The 17,298-nt window shown below is 62.1% G+C and overlaps 3 protein-coding genes across 6 annotated transcripts in view; 1 reads left to right on the forward strand and 2 right to left on the reverse strand.

Moving 5' to 3' along the window:
- Positions 1-570: 570 nt before the first annotated feature.
- GAS2L1 (growth arrest specific 2 like 1) lies at positions 571-6,057 on the forward strand. Its single transcript, XM_059676818.1, has 6 exons — positions 571-737; positions 1,675-2,332; positions 3,626-3,733; positions 3,826-3,922; positions 4,012-4,183; positions 4,734-6,057. Exons 2-6 carry the CDS (start codon positions 1,694-1,696, stop codon positions 5,767-5,769), a joined length of 2,052 nt encoding a protein of 683 aa, XP_059532801.1. The 5' UTR covers positions 571-737; positions 1,675-1,693; the 3' UTR covers positions 5,770-6,057.
- A 136-nt stretch (positions 6,058-6,193) lies between these two features.
- Positions 6,194-9,861, reverse strand: RASL10A (RAS like family 10 member A). The gene is made up of 3 exons (XM_059676819.1): positions 8,104-9,861; positions 7,101-7,225; positions 6,194-6,815 (listed from the first exon to the last, which is right to left on the reverse strand). Exons 1-3 carry the CDS (start codon positions 8,320-8,322, stop codon positions 6,548-6,550), a joined length of 612 nt encoding a protein of 203 aa, XP_059532802.1. The 5' UTR covers positions 8,323-9,861; the 3' UTR covers positions 6,194-6,547.
- A 4,791-nt stretch (positions 9,862-14,652) lies between these two features.
- Positions 14,653-17,298, reverse strand: part of AP1B1 (adaptor related protein complex 1 subunit beta 1) — a 41,479-nt gene continuing 38,833 nt past the window's right edge. For all 4 annotated transcript variants that reach the window (XM_059676746.1, XM_059676743.1, XM_059676744.1 and 1 more), the window contains one exon: positions 14,653-15,837. In XM_059676746.1, the coding sequence (XP_059532729.1) occupies positions 15,763-15,837 (75 nt within the window). In that variant the 3' untranslated portion in view covers positions 14,653-15,762. The remainder of the gene's footprint in view (positions 15,838-17,298) is intronic.

Consider the following 17,298-nt stretch of genomic DNA (forward strand, 5'->3'; position numbering starts at 1 on the left):
CCTCGGACCCTCCTGACCCAGGCGACCAGAAGTGCCCCGAGGCCTGGGACGGGGCAGGAGTCACGGGGTCAGATCCGCTGGCCGCAGCCCCCGACCCGCTGCGCCTCAGTGTCCCAATCCAAGAAATGGGTTCCCCGAAACTCGGGCTTAAAAACGAACATTCAATGTGGCTCAGGACGCTGCCTGGGCACCGCGGGGGCCACCCTCCCACTCCCCGAGGCTGGCTCTGCCAACGGAGAGCTCGAACCCGAGTGGGTGGCTGCTTATCTGGCCCAGCGAGGCCCATTCCAGCCGGAGGTGACTTGGCAGTGCCCGGCTCTATCGCTTCCGGAGTGCATCTCAGGGACAGGCCCCGCGGCCTTCTCCGGGGGGACCCCTAAAGGGGGGTGCCGAACCCTCCCCCGGAGACCAGGCGGGTGGGCGGGGCTGTGGGACTGGCCTGGCTGAGGACGGCCCTCCGGGGTGGAGGATGGCCGGGCCCCTGGTCAGGAGACTCCAGCTCCTCCTCCAGCCCGCCCCGCCCGCCGGGACGGGAACTGCGCGGCCCCTTTAAGAGCGCGGCCCCACCCGCCCCCTCCGGCCGGATCCGAATTCCAGGGAGGCGGGGCGAGAGGCTCCGCGGCGGCAGCGGACCGGACCGGACCGATCGCGGGGCTCCGGCGGCGCCTCTCTGCGGTGGCCCGGCCCGGCTCCGGCCCCGCCGGGGCGATGCTCCCCGAGGCCGCGGGATGAGCCAGGTGAGCGCGGGGACCCCCGGCCACCCCTGCCCTGCGGGCGCGCGCTGGTGGGGACCGGGCGGCGGCAGCCTGGCTCCCCGGGGCTGTGTGACCTTGGGCAGCCCCGCACCCTCTCTGGGCCGGAGCCGGGAAGGACAGATCGGGCGGCCGGAGGCCATTCGGAGTCCCGGCCGGAGGCACCGGCGGCACCGGCCTGGGCGCTGGGGAGGCTCCCGAGAGGCGGGGCCTGGCTGCCCGGTCAGGCTTGGGACCAGCAACTCGGGGCCCCGCGCCTGGGCCCCGGCTGGGTCTCCACCGTCCCGCTCACGGGTCTGCACCCTTGAGGGCCTTCCCGCCCTCTCTGCGCCTCGCTTTCCTCATCTGTAAAATGGAGATGCTATCTCAGCCCTGGCCCACGTCAGTGAGGCTCCTTGTTAAGATGACACGGTCCTTAGGGAAGGGGCTGAGGGAGGACCCGACCTGCCCAGAGGAGGGGGTGTCCGGTGGGCAGCTCCCCGAGCAGTGGAGCGAACCGGCCAAGTCAGGACCTGGGCTCCTCTCCTGCCCGCTGGGCGCCTGCGGCCGGTGGGCTTCCTCTCTCCAGGGCTCAGCTCTAACCCATCACATGGGGGTAGGGATGGGTGCCTCCCTGCCTGGGCGGGAGGACTCAACTAGGTCCCCCCATCCACTCCCCACGCCCCGAGAGCCAAACAGCAAACACTTATGGACACGAAATCATTTGTAAAAATTGCCCCATCAGGTCCGAGGAGGAAGGTGGGGTTACTGTGCCCATTTCACTGATGAGGAAACTGAGGTCCAGAGAAACTGCTCCCAGCTAAGGGTTCAAACGCAGGCGTTGGGCCTGAAACGGCAGGTGGATACAGGTGGTCGGTGGCTTAGGATCCGCTGAGTACTTGCCGCGCCCTCACAGCAGCCCCGTCTGTGTCCCTGCCCACAGTGACCCCGCTGGCCCGGGCATGGCAGACCCAGTGGCGAGCATCGCAGGCTCGGCCGCCAAGAGTGTGAGGCCGTTCCGCTCGAGCGAGGCCTACGTGGAGGCCATGAAGGAGGACTTGGCCGAGTGGCTCAATGCCTTGTACGGCCTGGGTCTGCCCGGCGGAGGTGACGGCTTCCTGATGGGACTGGCCACCGGCACCACTCTGTGCCAGCACGCCAACGCCGTCACCGAGGCCGCCCGCGCGCTGGCTGCCGCCCGTCCTGCCCGGGGGGTGGCCTTCCAGGCCCACAGCGTGGCGCCCGGCTCCTTCGTGGCCCGAGACAACGTGGCCACCTTCATCGGCTGGTGCCGGGCGGAGCTGGGGGTGCCCGAGGTGCTCATGTTCGAGACGGAGGACCTGGTGCTGCGCAAGAACGAGAAGAGCGTGGTGCTCTGCCTGCTGGAGGTGGCGCGGCGCGGGGCCCGCCTCGGCCTGCTGGCCCCGCGCCTCGTGCAGTTCGAGCAGGAGATCGAGCAGGAGCTGCGCGCCGCTCCCTCGGCCCCCCACGCCCCGGCTGCTGAGGATGAGGAGGGTACCCCCGAAACCGCGGCTGCACCAGAGGCTCCCACCCGAGGGCCCCGCATGACGCCCATGGACCTGCGCAACCTGGATGAGCTGGTGAGTCCCGGACTCTCACCCTGCGCTGTGCCAGGACCGGACGGCAGAGCCGGTGCCCACAACTGGTCCCGAACCTCTGCAGGACAGCCTGTCCCGGGGAAAGGGTGCATGTGTTGAGCACTGAATGTCTACCTCGCACTCAGGAGATGAGCAGGCCGACAGAGGGAGTGGGCTTGGGGAGGTCACGAGCCCCAGCCGACCTGGGATACAATCGGAGCCCGATTGCACGGGTGCCCGCCTTCCTTCACCTGCTAACCAGGCCCCAGACCAGGGCGGGGTGTGCCTTCCTCCAGGGGGCACAGGATCTGAGCCCCTCCCGTGTGCCCTCACTCAAGTGCTAGGCAACTGCATCCATGTTGCTCAATGTGAAGTGGGTGCCTGGGACACTTGGCCCTGGACAAGGTGCACGGCACACAGTAGGTGCTCAGTGGTGCCTCGGAAGCTCCCAGGGGCTCCACTGGCCCCTCCCACTCCCCAGGGCCCTTCCCACATCATTGATCTGGGAAGCCAAGCCCAGAGCTGCTGCTGGGAGCTGCAGAGTTAGTCCTACTTGAGCATAGGAGGGGCCAGACCGTGCCCCCAGCTCCCTCTCCCCCCAGGACCTAGGTGTCCCTGACACCCCCGCAGCCAGGCCAAGAGTTTCCTCCTTATCAAGGGCTTGGGGCTGCGATGTGCCAGTTCTGGAGGGCAACAGCCGGATGGCGTGGGCAGAGGCTGCCACCCCACCCCCGTCCAGGGCCAGGGTCACCCGAGGCTCCACCTGCTCATTTCCTCCCACTCTGCTGTGGGCAGGGAGGCAGGCGGGGCCGCCCACATAGCCAGCCTGGCAGCTCAGGGCCTGGAGGGACATGTGCGTAGATGTCTGCTCACCGTGCCGGTGGCCTGTGCGTGCATGTTGGTGTGTCTGTGGTATCCCTGCCTCAGTGCCAAGTCCTGTAACCTGCCTCCCCCCGGGACCTGGCCTCCCTCTGGGCCTCAGTCTTCATGTCTGTGAAGTGGGTGAAGGGGGCGTGAGGATGGCTCCAGGGCTGCCCCCAGGCTGAGGGGCTTTGGGAATGTGCCTCGCTGGGGTCCCAAGTCCTGGCCTGACCACAGCCCCGCCATCTGACAGCCAAAGGGGAAGGAGAGCTGGTGAAAGGTCAAGTGCAGAGGCTACAGGACGTCTGGGGCCACAGAGTCCAAGCTCCACTTCCCCGGAAGGACCTCCTTCCTCCTGAGCCTGGAGTGACTGACATCAGGCTCTGGGAGGAGGGGCTTCCCCCCTGACCCCCAGCCTCTCCTCTCTGGCCTCAGGTGAGGGAGATCCTGGGCCACTGCACCTGCCCGGACCAGTTCCCCATGATCAAGGTCTCTGAGGGCAAGTACCGCGTCGGAGACTCCAGCCTGCTCATCTTCGTGCGGGTGAGAGTGAGGGGCTGCCTGCAGCAGCCGCCCCGGGGCTGGGCGCCGCGGCCCCGGGACAGGCTGTGACCGGCCCTTGGCGGCTCCCACAGGTGCTGAGGAGCCACGTGATGGTGCGCGTGGGTGGCGGCTGGGACACGCTGGAGCACTACCTGGACAAGCACGACCCTTGCCGCTGTTCCTCCACCGGTTGGTGCCCTCGGCCGGGGCCGGTGGGGCGGGCAGGGGCTCCTCTCTGTGGCTCCACCCCTCACGTGCCACCTGTCTGCCCCCTGCAGCGCACCGCCCGCCCCCACCGAGGACCCAGACATTCTCCCCGCAGAGGGTGTCACCCACTCCCAGCCCCCGAGCGGGCAGCCCAGCCCCAGGGGGTGAGCGGCGAGGCTCCCGGCCAGAGGTGACGCCCATGAGCTTACGAAGCGCCAAGGAGGGGCCTGAGACCCCACTCAGGTGAGAGGCAGGAGGACATGGAGGTGAGAGGTCTAGAAGGCGGGGATGGGGGGGAGCGTCAGCCCTGGCCGGGATGATGCAGGAGCCTGTGCTCCCAGTGACTCACACCCTGGGAATAGTTCCCGTGGGTGGGGGCAGGCCTAGCTTCCCGTCTCCATGGCAACCCAACCAAACTAACAACACAGCTGGGGCGGGCCCTGGGGCTGGGTGGCAGCCAGTTCAGCCAACCCTGCTCCCCTCCGGCCTGGCCCAGGAAACAGGAGGGCTGGAGCTTAGGCCCCGGAGGCCTTGCTTCTTCCGCTGGCTGCCTAGGAGTTGGGGGGAGGGGGAGGGGGAGGAGCAGGGGAGCCCTGGTGCAGGAAGCGGCTGCAGAGCCTCACTTCTCCCTGGAAGTCCCCAGGACAGACACAAACCCCCACCAAACCCCGCGGCACCACAGGTGTCTTCCCCGCCTCCTACCAACCACAGACCTGCTTCTTCCTCTCCCTACCCTTCCTGCTCGCCAGTCCTCTTTCCATGACACCCCGTCTCTCTTGTTCCCCCACCCCAGGGCCCGGGATCAGCTGCCCCCGCATCCCCGCTCCCGACGCTACTCTGGGGACAGCGACTCTTCAGCCTCCTCCGCCCAGAGCGGCCCCCTTGGTGCCCGAAGTGATGACTTGGGCGCTGGCCCCCGGAGGGAGCGGCCCAGCCGGCGGCTGACCACGGGCACCCCAGCCTCCCTGAGACGACCCCCCGCCCCTCGCAGCCAGTCCCGAGACCAGCTAGATCAGGGGCGGCTCCAGGAGGCCCCACGAGGCCGGAGGGCCCAGCTGTCCACCCCCAGCCCTGCCCGGCGGGCCCGGAGCCAGAGCCGCGAGGAGCAGACTGTGCTGGTTGTGCGTCGGGACCGAGACGGGCAGCACTCTTGGGTGCCGCAGGGTCGGGCCGGTGGGGGCTCGGGCAGGAGCAGTCCCCACACTCCCCGTGCCCGCAGCCCTGCGGCCCCCCGGCCGCCCCGGGTCTCCAGCCCGAGTCCAGAGCTGGGCGCCACGCCGGCCAGCGTCTTCCGCACCCCCTTGCAGCTTGAACCGCAGCATGAAGAGCAGCTGTTCCGGCGCCTGGAAGAGGAGTTCCTGGCCAACGCCCGAGCCCTTGAGGCTATTGTTGGGGGCACCCCCACTGGACCCGCCCCTGACCAGGCTCGGGCCCCGGACGCTCCCGGCCCTGACTCGGCCTACTGTTCCTCCAGCTCCTCCTCTTCGTCCCTCTGCGTCCTGGGTGGCAAGTGTGGCCAACCAGGGGACTCTGGCCGGGTGGCCAATGGGCTGCCCGGGTGCCGGGGGCCAGCCCTGTCCAGCTCTTCCGATGAAGGCAGCCCCTGTCCTGGTGTGGGGGGGCAGCCAGATGCATCTGGGAGTCACCTGGCTGGCCCTGAGCCCCCGAGGACCTGGGCAAGGGGCCGGATGGACACACAGCCAGACGGGAAACCCTCGAGAATTCCCACGCCTCGGGGCCCCCGCCGCCCATCCGAACCCACGGGGCCTGGGGCCTGGCGTGCCCTGCGCTCGGTCAGCCCACGGGTGGAGCCGGATTCCTGGATGTGACGGACCAGCCCAGCTGCCTCCAGGCCCCGTTCCTCCTCTTCCTTTTCCTTTGTGGCCTTAACCCCTCTGCATCAGGGAACACCCACCCCCCGCACCCCTCGGGTACCAGACCTCATGGGACCAGACCCCTTACATGGCACAATGGGACCTCTGCTGTACATTCCGATCGGGGGATGAGCGTCGCTATTTAATTACTAATGTTATTGAATGCCTTAGAGGAGCCCAACGAGGACCCCCCTGAGGTCCTGTGGCCCTGCCGAGCCTGACAGTAAAGTTTTGTTCCGGCCACTGGTGTCTGTTTCATCCTTGGGGCCATCACACCCTCGTTACATGCAGGGATTCTGGAATTAACTCCCCGGGCCAAGCCTGGCAACTCCGTTTTCTAGGCGTAAAACGACCCTGCCCATCCCAGAAACGCCAGGTGCACTTGCAACGCTTCCCTCTTTATTATCTCCCGGAAGGTGTGGCTTAAGACTCGGCCCAATGAGGCTCCCGGAGCGGCCCGCGAGCTTCCAACCAGATTCACAGTCAAGTTCCTCGGGCTCGTGAACGACTCAATGATGCCCAGAAGGTACGGATCTTGTCTGATGAGGCCTGGGGCCTGTCTGGGTCCAATTGAAATTCAAAGAAAGGAAACTGGGCGGGAGCTCTCCTCATCCAATCAGGGAGGAGACTGTCCTGTCCAATCCGGAGGAAGCTGGGCCAGCTCCTCCAATCCAGGCCCCTGGTTGGTCCAGTCAAGGGTCCGGCTCCCCCAGCAGCTTCGGGTCCGCTTTGGTCACATGAGGCTGCAGTGTGCGGGGTGCAGCGCCCCCTGCAGGCGCAGGGCGGGGTGAGCGGGCCGCGCGCGCACCAGGGTGCAGCGGAGCAGCTCGCGGAAGAGGCGCAGCACGTGCCAGTTGTACTTGGCCGAGCACTCGAGGTAGCCGCAGCGCCAGCCCCTGCGCACCAGGGCGGCCAGGGCGCGCCTAGGCCCAAAGCGCAGCCGCTGCCGGTCCCGCTTGTTGCCGACCACGAGGATGGGCGCCTCAGGGGCGCCTGCCGGCCTGGGGGGCCAGAGAGCCATGAGGGCGGCGGTGCCGGGGACCCCACGCCAGAGAATTCCCCCAGTGGGGACGTACACTCAGGAGCACCCTCTCCTGCGGCCAGAAACCCCCAAGCGAACACCAGACCCGTGTGCGCCAAAGACCTTCCCATGCAAGGACGCAGGCCCGGCCCAGCAGGCGCGAGACCAGGCCCAGGACAAAGGGCCGAACCGCTCCCCGGGGGCAAGGCCAGGCCGGACGGGCAAAAGCGCGCCTCCTTCCCCTCCCCACCGGCCGTGCCCTCACCTGGTCTCCGCAATTCGCTGCCGCAGGGCCTTCACGTAGTCGAAGCTGTCGGGGCTGCAGATGTCGTAGACCAGCACGAAGGCGTCCGTGTCCTGCAAGCTCCAGTCCTTCGGGCCCGGCCACTCCTGGGGGCGGGAGGCCGGGGTGGGCCGGGGCCATTTCCCCCTGTTCTGTGCCCTGACTTCTGGGGGGGGTCTTGACACTAAACCCACAGGTCACGCTCATCCTCCTCTGTGAGCCCTGGGCCTGTCCCTGTGGCCAACGCTGCTTGAAGCTGGTCGGCCACCAGCCCTCCCTCACCCCGGGTCTCCTCTCCGCCTGCCCTCTAGTCTCTCCCTCGTCCTTCCAGCCTGGAACTCCGTCAGGCGCCTCCCCTCGGCTTGGCCCAATGAGGCTCCGGGGCAGCCGTCTTCCCGCCCCTAAAGCGAACTGCAAAGCCCGTGGCCTGGCGTGGGCAGCTGCAAACGGTTAGGCCTCGAGGACTAACACACGCTCATTTGCACCTGGAATGCTGTTGCCACTTCACCGTCCGGTGGGTTCAGCCCAGGTGCTGCCCTCCCGCCAGGAAACCCGGCCTGTCCTGCCCCTTCTCCTCTCCGAGGACTCAGAGTCTGTTCTGGACTTTCCACAAATGACTACACGAGTCTTTGCTCAGGTCACAGACAGGAGGGAGCAGAGAATGGCACCCCCTCCCCGAAAGGGCACCCCTGCGTCTGGCCCCAACTGTCCCTCTGCGGCTCCCTTCAAGGCCCTGAACACAGGATGCTCCACCCGCACTGAGCCAGACCCCCTGGTGGCGGCGGCACAGACGAGGCACTTTGCACGTCACCCGGTCTCGGCCCGGGGTCCGGGCTTGTGCGCCTCAGGCCAGAGAGAAGGTGGGACACACAACACGGGGCACACGGTCATCCTTCAACCCACGGGCACCGTGTGCACCCTCGTGTGCACCGACCCCCCCCCCCCCCCCCACACACACACACACTGTCACGCCCTCGGCCGCTACCTCGAGGCCTCCGGGTCTCTGACCGGGTCCAGCGCCGTCCCCGTCGCGGATGCTCAGGTCGTAGACGGCGCCGTCGAGCAGCACCGCCGGCCGGTAGAGGCAGGGCCCGTCCGTGGGCTGGTGGCGCTCGGGGTAGTCCCCGAACAGGAACTGGCGGATGATGGCCGTCTTGCCCACGCCCGGGGCGCCCAGCACGGCCACCCGCAGGCTGCCCCCCATGGCCGGCGCGCGCTGCCGCGCCCCGCGCGGGGAGCCTCATGGGCCGGCGCCACTGTGTGCGCCCCGCGCGCCCTGCCCGGTGCGCCCGGGCCCCTCCGCGCTCCTCGTCGCCCCCGGAGCACCCGGGGCCGGGGCGGCCGGGCGGGAGGACGGAGCGGGCGGCGGGAGGGCGGACCGACAGCCCAGCCGGCGGACGGGCGCCGGAGCTCGGGGAGCCCGGACCCACGCGCCGCGCGCAGACCCCGCCTCCGCCCGCAGCGCGACGGGAGCGCCGCCGGGGCGCGGGGCGCGGGGCCGGCTTCCTCGCCGCGAGGGTCCCGCCGCGGAGCGGGGCGCGGGCCGTGCTGCCTCCGGGCGCCTCGCTCCCTGCGTCCTGCTCCCGCTCCGGCACCGGAGTCGCCGCCTCGCCGATGAGGTAACTGCCTGCCCCTCCCGCCTCCCCCGGACGCCTCTCCCGGGAAGGGTCGCGGGAAGGTGACGGGCGCAGGAAGCCCGAGGAGGGACCAGCCCCCCGCGCCCGCGCCGCTCTCGCCGGCCCCACAACAGGAGCCCTTCCCGCCGCGCCCGCCGCTCCGTCCCCGCTCCGCACCCGGAGCCGCTCAGACCGCCGGCCGCGGGGCTCACGCCGCCGGGGTCGGTCCGGCCCCGCCGTGTGACCTTGGGCGAGTCACGCACCGCGCGGGCTGCCTGCTCCGCATCCATCACCTGAGACCTGCAGGGCCGGCCCTTCACCCAGCGATTACGTCAGCGGCCCCGCGCCCGCAGCCGCAGCCCGGACTCTGAAGTTGGGGGGCAGTGGTCTGAGGGGCCTCCCACCCTCTGGCCACGGGAGGAGCTGGTCAGCACCACCCAGTGTCAAATGGCCGTCGTGCAGGGAGGGGCGGACGGAGGGTGCTGAGCCCCGGACACGCCAGGTGCCAGCAGCGGAGCCCCGATCCCGGCCCAAACCCGGTGGAAAGAATCAGAAACCGGTTGACACCGCCTTCCGCCCCTGCCAAGGCCGGGTTCTGCCTGCGTCTCCACCTGTGGTCCTGCCTCCCTCCTCCCTGGAGCCGGTGAGAAGCTCCTTCCCCGCAGGCTGGGGGAGTCTGGGGGTGCCAGCTGCCCTCTCCTCTCCTGCCTCCTTCCTGCAGAGGGGGCTCCCCATCCCTGACCAGATAGATGCCCAGGCACCGGGGAAACGCAGACTTTCCTGTCCCTGCACTGACCGGGGGTTTCACTCACTGCTTGCGCCCAATGGCCAAAGCTGGAACAATTCAAGCAACAAAATAATGTGGTTTTGAACAGAAATTCTAAAATAAGTATTTATGCCTCCAAACAGATATAATCGATTGAATAAAGAAGGATGGGTGCAGAAACACATCTCCTTACGAAAGAATTCCAAATGGCTTCTGCAGCACTCCCTGCCCCCGCTCCTTCCCGAGTGTAGGCTGCACTTGGGGACTTGCTCCCAGAGCACAGACGGGGGAGAAAGTCACTTCACAGCACAGAAAGCTGCACCCACCGCCTCAGCCGAGTGACCCGGGCTAAGGGGACAGTGAGCAATCCTGCCGATGGCTGGACCTGTGAGATGCGAGGATGCGAAGGCCACCACTGTGATTTTTTTTTTAAATATATTTTATCGATTTTCACAGAGAGGAAGGGAGAGGGATAGAGAGTCAGAAACATCGATGAGAGAGAAACATTGATCAGCTGCCTCCTGCACACCCCCCACTGGGGATGTGCCCGCAACCAAGGTACATGCCCTTGACCGGAATCGAACCTGGGACCCCTCAGTCCGCAGGCGACGCTCCATCCACTGAGCCAAATGGGTCAGGGCTACCACTGTGATCTTAAAAACTCATAATACCAGTCTCACCCTGAGAAAAACATCAGACAAACCCAATGGAGGGACAGAGTCTACAAAATACCTGACCAGTACTCCTTGAAGTTACTAAGGACCATAGGGTCCCAGGTTCAATTCCCGGTCAAAGGCACGTGCCTGGGGTAGGAGGTTCAATCCTGGCCCCGGTCGAGGCATGTGTGGGAGATACCAGTTGATGTGTGTCGTTCTCATATCGATGTTTTTCTTTCCCTCCCTCCCTCCATCTCTTTCACTCTCTCTAAAAATCAATGGGAAAAATATCCTTGGTTGAGGACTAACCAAAAATAAAAAATAAAAATGCAGTGGCCCATGAACAGACAGATTTACTGGTACAGAGCAGAAGCCACAAAAGCGTGCATATATATATATACATATATATATACATATATATATATATATATATATATATATATGTATATATATATACTGAAGTGTAGTATATGAGAAAATGGCATTTCAGATCTGTGGGATAAGATGAATTATTCAGTAAATGGTGTGAAGACAACTGGGTAACCATCTGGGAAAAGAGGAAGTTGGATCCCTAACATAAAGCCCAGATGGAATCGGATCAAAATGCAAAAACTAAGATCAGGTAAGTATAGAAAGAAGAAATTAAAAGATTACATAAGAAATAATTTCAGCGAGGAAAAGGAAAAAGCAGTAACAAAATGGGGAGAAATAATGACAAAGCAGGAAGAAAAGGACCAATAATCACATAGAAAAACGGGCACGCCCTGGCAGGCGTGGCTCAGTTGGTTGTCATCCCATGCACCAAGAGGTCGCTGGTTTGATTCCCACTCGGCACACGCAGGGGTTGCAGGCTTGATCCCACACAGGGGGTGTGCAGGAGGCAGCCAATCGAAGTTTCTCTCTCATCGATGTTTTCCTCTCTCCCTCTCCCTTCTCTGTTTCTTAAAAAAAAAAAAAAAAAATCAGTAAAAACATACCTTTTTAAAAAAATATATATTTTATTGATTTCAGCTGCCTCCTGCACACTCCCCATTGGGGATGTGCCCACAACCAAGGTACATGCCCTTGACTGGAATCGAACCTGGGACCCTTAAGTCTGCAGGCTGACACTCTATCCACTGAGCCAAACTGGTTAGGGCAGTAAAAACATATCTTAAAAAAATATGGTCACAGGTTTGATTCCGGTCAAGGATACATACCTAAGTTGTAGGCTCGATCTGCAGCCCGGGTCAGGGTGATGCGGGAGGCAACCCATCAATGTGATTCTCTCACATAGATGTTTCTCTCTCTGTGTGTCTCTCCCTCACCCTTCCACTCTCTAATAATCAATGGAGAAAAAAATCCTCGGGTGAAGATTAACAAAAGAGAAATGGGCAAAAAATATAAAGATAGCTCATAGGAAAGGATATACAAATGGCTCAAAAACATACAAATGAGCCCTGGCCACGCAGCTCAGTTGGTTAGAGTGTGTTCCCAGTACCTCACGGTTGTGGGTTTGATTCCCACTCAGGGCACATACAAGAATCAACCGATGGATACATCAATAAGTGGAACAACAGATCAATGTGTTTCTCTCTTTCTCCCCCTTCTTTCTCTAAAATCAATAATAACGATAATTAAGAAAATAAAATACGAACAGAGGCATGCTTAAAACACAGATACACTTTTTCACCACCAGTTTGGCACATATCAATACGCTGAGTGTGCGAGAACACGGGGACAGGCATCCATTGCTGGCTGGGAGAACGTAAGCTTGAGAGTGTTTAGCAACAGCCATTGAAATTACAAACCTTTGACCCAGCGATTTCCATTGCAGGAACTGACTGCATATGAAAGTGAACATTCTTTGCAGTATCCCTTGCACTAGCAACACTACAGACACAACTCAACAGACATCTCGGGGCCCTGGTTCCTGGTGGTACCTCCACTCACTGGAAAGCCAGCCATCCACTGTTATAAAAAGGCATTAGGACGCTCTGTGATGGACTGATAATGGAAGTCTCCAAGATATAAGGTGCAGATGGGTGTATTCCATGCTAGCACTTGTGTACAAAAAAAGGGGGGGAAACCATGTTAGACACCATTGGATCTCCTTGGAAGGTAACACCGATTTCTTTGGGGAGGAAAAGAGAAAATTTTTTTTCACTTCTATCCTTTAAGCCATGTGAGTGAATTACCTCTGCAAAACAAGAACTAAAATAGAGAATGTAAAACGCTTACACGCTCTGGCCCAGTCACTCTGGGGCTAGATTCTGCAGCTCCAACAAGGATGTCTGTAGATGTTCAATGCACCGTTGCTGGGACAGGCAGCAGATGGAAACAGCCTGAGTGTCTGCCAGCTGGCACTGGCTAACGGCAGCCGTCCACACAGGGAGTACTGAAGTGGGTCCATTTGGACAATTAGGTAAGAAAAGCAGTGCAGGTAGTGTCTGGAGTGTGCTCCCACTTGTTTATAAATAACCCGTGGATTTGCTTTCATACGTGCACAGAATATTCCTGGAAGAAACCCAAAATCTAGCAATGAAGGCTGCCTCTAGGGAGGGAAACTAAGAACGAGGGAGTGGGAGGGAGACCTCAATCCTTTGCGTGGCTGATCTTACCATGGTCCAGAATCACTCCGTCAAATAACAAAAACATTTCAACAATAAAGAATTATTTAAAAACAACAAAAACAGCAAACCACTAGTTGAAGATTAAAAAATGTAAAATGAGCCCGGTTGGCATGGCTCGGTGACTGAGCATCAACCTATGAACCAAGAGGTCGCAGTTCAATTCCAGGGTGCAGGCTGTTCCCAGTTGCGGGGATGGGGGCGTGCAGGAGGCAGCTGATCAATGATTCTCTCTCATCATTAATGTTTCTATCTCTCTCTCCCTTCCTCTCTGAAATCAATAAAATATATATAAAGTAAAATGAGGTCATGCCACAGGCCTTAGTAAGTGGCTGGCAGACGGGCTGTTGAATTCCTCAACTGGCTGGGAAGGCCCAGAATGCCAAGGCCCCTGAGAGGTGTCAGGCTGAGAGTGGGGAATGCCAGGGGTGGGGGAGGAGAGACAGAACGTGATGGGTCCTCACCGAGGGGAGGGAGGGATCTGCTGGATATTCCTAAGGCACTTTTCCTAGAGCCTGGGCTCCTGCTGTTTTCCTGATGCAGTGATGTGGGGAACTCTGTTTCTCTCTGAGTATGTTCAGATGGCTGGGTCCCATCCTGCCAGGCACCGTGTGCGTGGGAGAGGGCAAAATCACGGCAAGGTCCTGCCCACAATTGCCCGAGACCCGGCCACAGCTTGAGTTAGGAAGGCAAATTCAAGACGTCCGGTGACAGTGCAAGGCCCTCTGTCCAACCAGGCCAGCCTCTCCCCGGCTCTCCTCCTCACCCCAGGGGCTCAGTCCTGGGCCTAGTTCCCCATCGTCCTCCACTGAGAACAGCTACCCTACATTCAACTCTTCACTGCTGGAGCGGTGTGAACAGAAAGCTCTGAGGTCCCTGATGGCTGGGCCAGCCGTGCACTCACAGGGGGTTGGGGTGGACGCCGGGCCCCCAGTGCGGCAGGAGCAGCAGGCCACCGGCAGGCAGGGTAACAAGCCTCTCTCCCCTCCAGGGCTCAAAACCCTGCCCTTGCCCATAGCCCGAGGGGACTCCAGCCCTTGTATCCAGGGCCTTCTGAGCCTGGGGACTTTCCGGTGAGGTGGAGCTAGGGTTGTGCAATCACGGGCCTACGCTCTGGGTCCCTAGGACAGCATGACAATACCCAGGGTCGGAGGTGGGACAGTGGAGGGCCAGGTGTCCCTGCCAATGCCTGGTCCCCAGGCAGCTGGGAAGGCAGCCATGTGTCAGAGGTGGGCAGCGTGCAGGAAGTGGCTGGGGCTAGAAAGGCAAGGGTCCAACTACTTCTCCCTCAGAAGCAGCCTGAATGCCTACCAGCCAAGAGGCCCTGAGAACCTGGAGCAGCTCTGCCGTCGAAGCCCTGCCCAGGGTCTGGCTGCCCTCCCCTGAAAGCTAGGCCAATGCCAGGCCCAGGGCCAATGGAGCATCCCTGGTAGCAGCTGTCAGCTCAGTTCCCACACTCAGCCAGCTGCAGCTGCAAGGTGGGGACAGCGTGCCCAGACAGGCCTGGTGCGCAGCCTGCCCGCCAGAGCCGTCTCCTGCAGCCGCTCCCAGGAGCCTCCCTGATGGCAGGGAGCTGAGGGAAACCAAACCATGTCAGCCCTCTTGGCCAACATCAAAAGGCCAGACGGTGTCTGCTCGGGTAGAGTTGAAATCAAGGGTGGGAGAGGTGCCAGGGAGACCAGCAGGACCCAGAAGTCAGTGTTTAAGGACAGGGTGGAGGGAGACAGTCCTGAGTGCCAGGGAGGAGCTCGGCACAGAGAAACACAGTCCTGAGTGCCAGGGGAGGAGCTGAGCACAGAGCTCAGCACTTAACCCTGGACCCCAGGGGACCCACACCCCGACCGGAAGGGCCTCAGGGAGGACCTGACACACTGGCCAGGGACATGCTTGATGTCATCATTTTTATTCACTTTCTCTTTCTGAAAATAAGAGTAAACATACAATATATCGTCTCTATTTATGTATATTAGATAAAGTTACTGCAGGGCTCAGAAAATCATCCTCAACCAGCTTTCAATTCTGACATTTGGGGGAAAGGGAAAGAAGTGTCCGTGATTGCCAAAAGCAGACTCTTTATTATTAAACAGCAGTAACAGGAAAACCTAATGCTCGGTCAGACACACTGACACTTGGGAGGCCAGGAGGAGGGTAGCAGACATGAAGGAGAAACGCTGGACAGGAGGTGCCCGCTTACCTGTGTTCCCCATCCCTCAGCCCCCTCGGCTCTGGGAGCCCAGGCGACACTGAGGAATGCGCCACAGGCAGTGACCGCCCTCAGGGCAGAGAGGGAGCGAGTGGGGGTGGGAGGGGTGTGTGCAACTGCCAAGGGAGCAGGGGCCTGGGCAGGGCTCTGGGAGCGTCTGCCTGGTCTCCCCATGCTGGTCAGCTCTGGGGAGGCTGTGGCCCAACAGGCATGACTGCTGGGCCTCGGCCGGATGGACGCAGGGAGAGAGTTTGGGGTGGGGAGGAGGTGCCGGCCAGGGAACCCCTGGTTGACAAAGCGGCCCTCCTGGCACCAAGGGGACCCTCCACGCACACCAGGACAGCCTGGCGGGCCCGGCCCCTGGAGTGGGCAGTGGGGGAGGGTCGCTACCACCAACCCAGGAGAGACTGACGGGCAGGGCGCTTCCTGGGCTGGGAGCCTGAGGAGGGAACTTCGCATTTGCCCTCAGGCACCAGGAAAGGAAGAGAACTCTGGGTCTCCCTGTTCAGCCTCGGTCACCGCTCTGGCTCTGTCTCCTTTGGTCTCCTCCTCACTGACCCTAAATGTCAGCAGCAATGGAAGAGGGGTCCTCCAAGCCTGGGAGAAACTGAGATTTCGCTCCAGGAGGGGTGCCACCCTGCCCTGAGGACCCAAGCGGGCCCTGCAGTCAGGACCAGGAAGCCCTGTGGGTGGCCAGGAGCCTTGCCAGGCCCCTCCTGGGAGGAGGGACTGTCACCCCACAGGGGGCTCCTCCATGGGCTGGTAAAAGGCTGGGGTGGGCCCTGGTCGGGGCCTCAGTTCTTGAGGATGGTCTCGTAGGCCTGGTACACGTGCTGGGACACCTCGGGTGCTCGACACTTCAGGGACAGCTGCAGGGGAGAGAAGGCCGCATCACTCTGGGCCCCTCTCCGGGGCTGTCATTTACTAGGCTGGGAGGGAACACGTGGGAGGACAGACAGGGTGGGGGCCAGATGGAGGTGTGGTGTGCACAAGTGGCTTGGTGGCAGCAGCGTGGCTGGGCAGCTGTGTGGTGAAGGAGAGGGGGCGGCCGCCGCAGCCAGCCGGGTGTGGACCAAATATACTTGCAGCCCACACACCTGCTGTCTGTCAGCCACGGGCCCTATGGCAAGCAGCGTGAATCAGCAGCCGGAGGCTGTGAGGGAGGCCCAGCCCCCACCCTGCAGAGCTGCCTGGCTCCCACAGCCATGGGGACTGAGGTCCCTGGGGAGGTATTGGGGGAGGCAGAGAGGGAGCAGGCTTCTGCTCTGGGAGACGGTGGGGGCGCTGGGGGTTCTTCCTGATTTCCTGCACAGAAAGCAGGTACGCCAGAGACTTGGCCTCAGCTCTGACTGCAACAGGAGCTGGAGAGCACAGGTAGAGGAGCGACAAGTGCCACCACCCCTTCTGCCAGAATTGCTGCTCCGAAGGGTGCAATTAGGAAGGGGGAGGGCAGGTGGCACCAGAAACCAGCAGCAGTGGCCCCAAGGGGCACAGTCTCCTCTAAGGGCTCTGTGCACACTGTGTGTGCTAGGAAGTGGGGTACCAGCTCCTCAGAGGGGGCCACCTGGTTGGGAAGCAGCGGGGTGTCAGCAGAGGGCAGCTAGCTCTCCTGCCTGCAGCCTGGATGGGGACCAGCAGAGTGCGGAGGCCAGGAGAGCCAGGGTGCATTGGAGCCAAGCCAGGAGGCGGGGGTGCACGGTGTGGCTGGGGCGGACGGAGGGGAAAGAGGAAGAGAAAAGCAATCCGCTAACCTCCAAGTCCTGCACCACGGGCATCAGCAGGGAAGGTGGACATGCAGCAACCAAACACAGGGAGACGGGAATTACCATCACTGAAGCCACCACCGCAGCCTCCACCCAACCACAGAGCCAAGGCCGCCAGCGGGCCCGGGGAGCAGTGTCTGGAGGGCCATGCCTGCCAGAGACTGGGTGCAGGGGAGAAGCAAAGCCCGGTGCTCTCTGGGGCCTGGACCAGCAGCCTGGTGTCCAGGACAACCACGCACTACATAGAAGCCATGTCCTGACGGGGTCTGACTCAAAGGCTGGGAAGGACAAGCTGCTTGGAATCACCATCCTCGCAGGCGGGCCCTCAGGCAGCCACTGTGCCGCCTCACAGGGCCCAACTGTACAGAATCATCTAGTCCAAATCACCGTCCTGAGACCCAGCTTGGTGTCTTATTTGGGTAACTTGATGGGACTGAGTTGAAAGCTTTCTAAGATCCTTTTAGGGACAAAATTCTGATGCCCATTCACACCAGCCTCAAAGGGACTCCAGCCTAGCTGGGCTCGTGTCCTCCATCAGAGCTGCCCCAGGGCCTGGGGGTGGGCAAG

The sequence above is a fragment of the Myotis daubentonii genome, chromosome 19, assembly GCF_963259705.1.
Source record: "Myotis daubentonii chromosome 19, mMyoDau2.1, whole genome shotgun sequence".
NCBI lineage: Eukaryota > Metazoa > Chordata > Mammalia > Chiroptera > Vespertilionidae > Myotis > Myotis daubentonii.

Coding starts and splice junctions, on each gene's coding strand:
- GAS2L1 (XM_059676818.1), top strand. CDS start 1,694: ATGGCAGACCCAGTGGCGAGCATCGCAGGCTCGGCCGCCAAGAGTGTG. Junction 3,734..3,825: donor GCCTGCTCATCTTCGTGCGG/GTGAGAGTGAGG, acceptor CGGCTCCCACAG/GTGCTGAGGAGCCACGTGAT. Junction 3,923..4,011: donor TTGCCGCTGTTCCTCCACCG/GTTGGTGCCCTC, acceptor TGCCCCCTGCAG/CGCACCGCCCGCCCCCACCG.
- RASL10A (XM_059676819.1), bottom strand. CDS start 8,322: ATGGGGGGCAGCCTGCGGGTGGCCGTGCTGGGCGCCCCGGGCGTGGGC. Junction 7,226..8,103: donor AGAGACCCGGAGGCCTCGAG/GTAGCGGCCGAG, acceptor TCCCGCCCCCAG/GAGTGGCCGGGCCCGAAGGA. Junction 6,816..7,100: donor CAGCGAATTGCGGAGACCAG/GTGAGGGCACGG, acceptor CTGGCCCCCCAG/GCCGGCAGGCGCCCCTGAGG.